Genomic DNA, 4,526 nt, shown 5'->3' on the forward strand with positions numbered 1-4,526 from the left:
TTTAAAATATAACTGAACCATCACACTAGAGTCTGTCAAGTGTGTTCACGATTGGATTTAGATAATTTGCAAAAGGCGTTAGGAAATTTAGAACAGGAACTCGTGTATTCGTAAGTAGACTTACGTAATTGGCAATAGGAGTTAGGAAATACGCTAAAATGATACGTGCGTTACAATAGGAATTAGAGAATTTGCAAAAGCAATACATCAATTAACAACAGAAATACATCCATTCACAAATGGACAAAATCTTTCATACATTTACAATTTTACCAGCCAATTTTAGCACAGAGCTTGGGATAGCTTGTCGTCACGTACAGTCATGAAATATTTCAACTATCAATTCATTATACGAAAAAGATTACAACCCACCACCAAATAAGCCCACTTACTCTCATGCACTGTCCAACTGTGAAGCTTGTCTCAAGTCTTTCTCATTGTTGCAAACATAAACATGCCAACTATTATCGTTGTACTCAATTAATGGTCCTACTTCAATATCATCAATAAGGTCCAAAAATGTTTTCCTGTTCAAACTATCTGTATACTTCATTTTATATTTATCATTGCCTAGCCAAACATCATTTGCTACCATGCTTTGTAGTTCTTCATATATCATCCCTTTTCTGATCAGTCTTCTACTTATAATACACCTTTCATATACCAATTTTCCTTCTAAGGTCTTCACAAATTCTACTCCCATATGGAAGATGCAAAATAGTTATTTCCTGCCACCAGTAGCTATTTATAATCCGTTGCTGTACATTATTCAACTATCAATTTAAATCAACTTTTAATAATAATCGACAGTATACGTTAACAGGAATTTGCAGGTTTACAATAGAAATAGCAGTTTTCATAACATTAAATTGTCATTTTCTTGCACAACTCTAATTTGCAAATTTACAATCGGAATACATATTTTCACAACTGCAAGTTACCATTTTTCTACACATTTTGTTTTCATATCACCCATTTTAGTACATTCATCCATTTTCCTTTCAGTTCTCCCTTCCTAAGTTCCTTCAACAACGTATTACAATCAGTGTTCACCCATTCTCACCTACTTTTCAAAAATCACTAACACCTCATGTTTATTAACTTCAAAGAAGAAAAAGATAACAATCTCTCTCTAAATTTAAAAGCTATATCAAATTTTTTCTCCCTCACTACTTACTTACTCATGCATTTAAACACTTATTTCTACATTATTCAACTATCATAACCCAACTATGCTCAATAGAACGAAAATTTTGGGAAAAACAGTTTACCTCACGCACCAAGCTCCTCTTTTTCTCTCTTTCTTCTTTCTTTTCGGCAGATACAGTTCATAGGATATTTCAATAAAATGGCTTCAGCAATTAATTTCAGTTTGCCCCCTAGGTCCTTCAATGAAATTTCAGAATCCTTAACTGAAATTTCAGATTTTTTTTTGGACTGTTTGAAATTAATTCACATCTTCGGTCCTTAATCGAAATTTCTCTTTTTTTTTAAGTCATGCTTTAAATTTTTCACATTAATTGGATAAACACCATCTTTTTGCCTTATCATATACTCCCTTCGGTCCTATATATAAGCTTCACTTTTGAAAATAGGTTTGATCTAAAATGTAAGCTCCATTTTTTAGTTTGTTTGAACATTTAGTACCTTTTTTTTTCTATTTTACCCTTAGTTGACTGAATGTAATACTATCTCTGTTATTAAATTACTCCTATATATTCTTTTTTTTTTTCCAACTATTGTCTTTCATTTACTCTCTTAATAAATAAGAGCAAATTTAGAAAAAATATATTTCTGACCCATTTATTATTTTTACTTAATTTTAACTGCTAGTTCATTAAACGTAATTTAGTTATTTAAAACTTATATATTAGACCGGAAGGAGTATGAAACATGATTAAAAAATTTTGATTTTTTTAAGTCATGCTTTAAGTTTTATGAATAAAAAATTATATTAGAAGAATTATATTTCCATTTTTAATTTATCTATATTCTATAATATATCCAATTGGCTTCCGCTCTGCCCACAGCTGCACGGCCCTTAATCTTGGAATTTCTTGGGCAGACCCCTTGTTGGTGGACCCCATATTGATGTCGGCTAGGGATTTGGGATTCCTGACATGTATATATTGATTTTATTCTAAATATAAGACTCATGTTGTATCATTTTGAAGTGTAATTTATATTATAAAAAAATTTTATATTTAGGATCAGAAGAATATATATATATAGCGAAAAATATAATAAATATAATTTTGAACATAAAATAACAATTATATTTTTGAAGATTTTTTTAGTTGAATCTCTTAACAGGTTAAGGGTAATTTTTGTTTACAATTAAGTGTAATCACTGCAAGTCTTGGCAGGCAAAGATTCCAATTATGGCAAACATATATGAATCAGATCTCATTATAATTTATTTTAATAGTAAATAGTAATTTTTTTATAATAATATCAAATTCACTTAACTGTCACTAACAAAAAAATTTTTTTTGGTTTGTTTGATAGCGCAAGCTGCTGAGCATGCCAAGCCAAAAGCCCTCCCTATAAAACTAAACCTTCCATCTCTCATCTTCTTCACACTCTTTCCATTTCCTCATCACCTCGCAATGGCCAAACCTTCCCTTCTCTCTCTTCTCTCTGTCCTCGCCGTGGCCGCCGCCTCCTCCCCTTCAAACTTCATCAAATCCTCCTGCAGCACCACCACATATCCTTCCCTCTGCTTCAAATCTCTGTCCGACTACGCCTCCACCATCCAACAGGACCCTCACCAGCTCGTCCAAACCGCCCTCTCCCTCTCTTTCAACAAAACCGCCGAGACCCGCGCCTACGTCTCCAAGCTCCGATACATCTCCGGCCTGAAACCCCGGGAACTCGCCGCCCTCCAAGACTGCATCGAAGAGATGGCCGATAGCGTCGACCGGCTCGGCCGGTCCCTGAAGGAGCTCAAGCTGTGTAAGCCGAAAAGCCAGGACTTTTCATGGCACATGAGCAACGTAGAGACGTGGGTTAGCTCCGCCTTGACCGATGAGAGTACTTGCAGCGATGGGTTCGCCGGAAAAGCTTTGAACGGCCGAATCAAAGCTTCTATCAGAGCCAGAATGGTTAATGTTGCTCATGTCACTAGTAATGCTTTGTCTCTTATTAACAAATATGCGTCTGGTAATTACTGAGAGACATAGATTCATATATAGTTCATGAAGATGAAGCTGAATCTTTCAATATATATATATATATATATGGTTTTATGTTTTGGTCTGTGTGTATGCAGTCAGTTTCTTTTGGTTTTTGTTTCTTTTTGACGATCGACCATGTTAATAAGCTTGGTTTGGTTGAAGTGTAATTGAGAGAGCGTTTTAGTGTGACATGAAGAAATTATACATAGAAATCTGCAGTTGTGTGACGTTTCTTGAGAGTTTTGTGAGATATTTATTTATTTTTCCTTTAAAAATATGCTGTATATATAGCTGTATTTGATATTACATTTGAGGAAAAAATATTATTAAATTTCAATAAAAATAAATAGGAAGATCTGGACACTCCAAATCTTATATGGACAGCTCATCAGATGAGTATTACACACATGCATTTAGATCTATTTGTCATGTAAGAGATTTTTTTTTATCCAAAGAAAATGTATGTATGTGTGTGAAAAAATAAATAGAATAATAAATTTTCAAATAAATTTTGTTATATATTATTGTGTTTATCTTCATTGAAAATTATGTTTTACAAACACTCGTGTGTACTGTTTTAGTGGCCCCGAAGTGGGTAGATATGTTGAGGAAATAGGCAATTTGATGATTATATGGTCCTCCTTTGTTCAAGGCGCAAGTTGATATATATGCTACGTACTTCGAGAAGATATAGACGAACTTGTTCAAAGTTTTAACCACTTAACCACTCTTGTCAAGCTCGAGAAGTTACTGTCGGAGTTTAGTATTTTTATATGTCTACCTTAACAAAATTGTTTAAACTCATTCCTAAACTCATACTAGCGGTAAACTGATTAAACTCACATGTTAATTCTCGAGTTAAGCAAGTTAAATATGTACCTGGCAAAACTTGATTTACAAAATGTGTAGGAAGACACCGTCCAAAAAAAATAAAAATTAAAAGACAAAAATCATTTATTTGTTTAAATTTATGAGTTTAACAGCCTTAGTTTTAATTGTTTATCTTAACATGCCGTAAAACTAAAGGTATTCCCTCCTATCTTAAATGGGCTAGTTAATATGTTTATTTTGATCTTAAATATAAAATGTTAATCTATTTTGTCTTTTAAATTTATAATTTTTTTAAATTATGCCTAATGATTGCACATATTAAAGAAATTAAAATTTTGGTAATTTCAATACAAACAATTAAAATGTTGATTTAGAAAAAGTAATGCACATTTTTTCAAATAACAAAATTAACTATTTTTAACATATATAAATTATTTAACTTATACATCGTCTAGAACGATTAAAAGGAGTAATTTATTCTTTATTTGTGTGTGTGTGTAGATTTCAAAAGTTAATGCA

The 4,526-nt window shown here is 32.3% G+C and overlaps 1 protein-coding gene across 1 annotated transcript; it reads left to right on the top strand.

The window, feature by feature from the left end:
- Window positions 1-2,599: 2,599 nt before the first annotated feature.
- Window positions 2,600-3,478, top strand: LOC114756934 (21 kDa protein-like). Its single transcript, XM_028945907.1, has one exon. It carries the CDS (start codon window positions 2,610-2,612, stop codon window positions 3,171-3,173), a length of 564 nt encoding a protein of 187 aa, XP_028801740.1. The 5' UTR covers window positions 2,600-2,609; the 3' UTR covers window positions 3,174-3,478.
- Window positions 3,479-4,526: the final 1,048 nt, after the last annotated feature.

This window comes from Neltuma alba, unplaced genomic scaffold (assembly GCF_004799145.2).
Source record: "Neltuma alba isolate B1F8T4 unplaced genomic scaffold, ASM479914v2 tig00010544_pilon, whole genome shotgun sequence".
Taxonomy (NCBI): Eukaryota; Viridiplantae; Streptophyta; class Magnoliopsida; order Fabales; family Fabaceae; genus Neltuma; species Neltuma alba.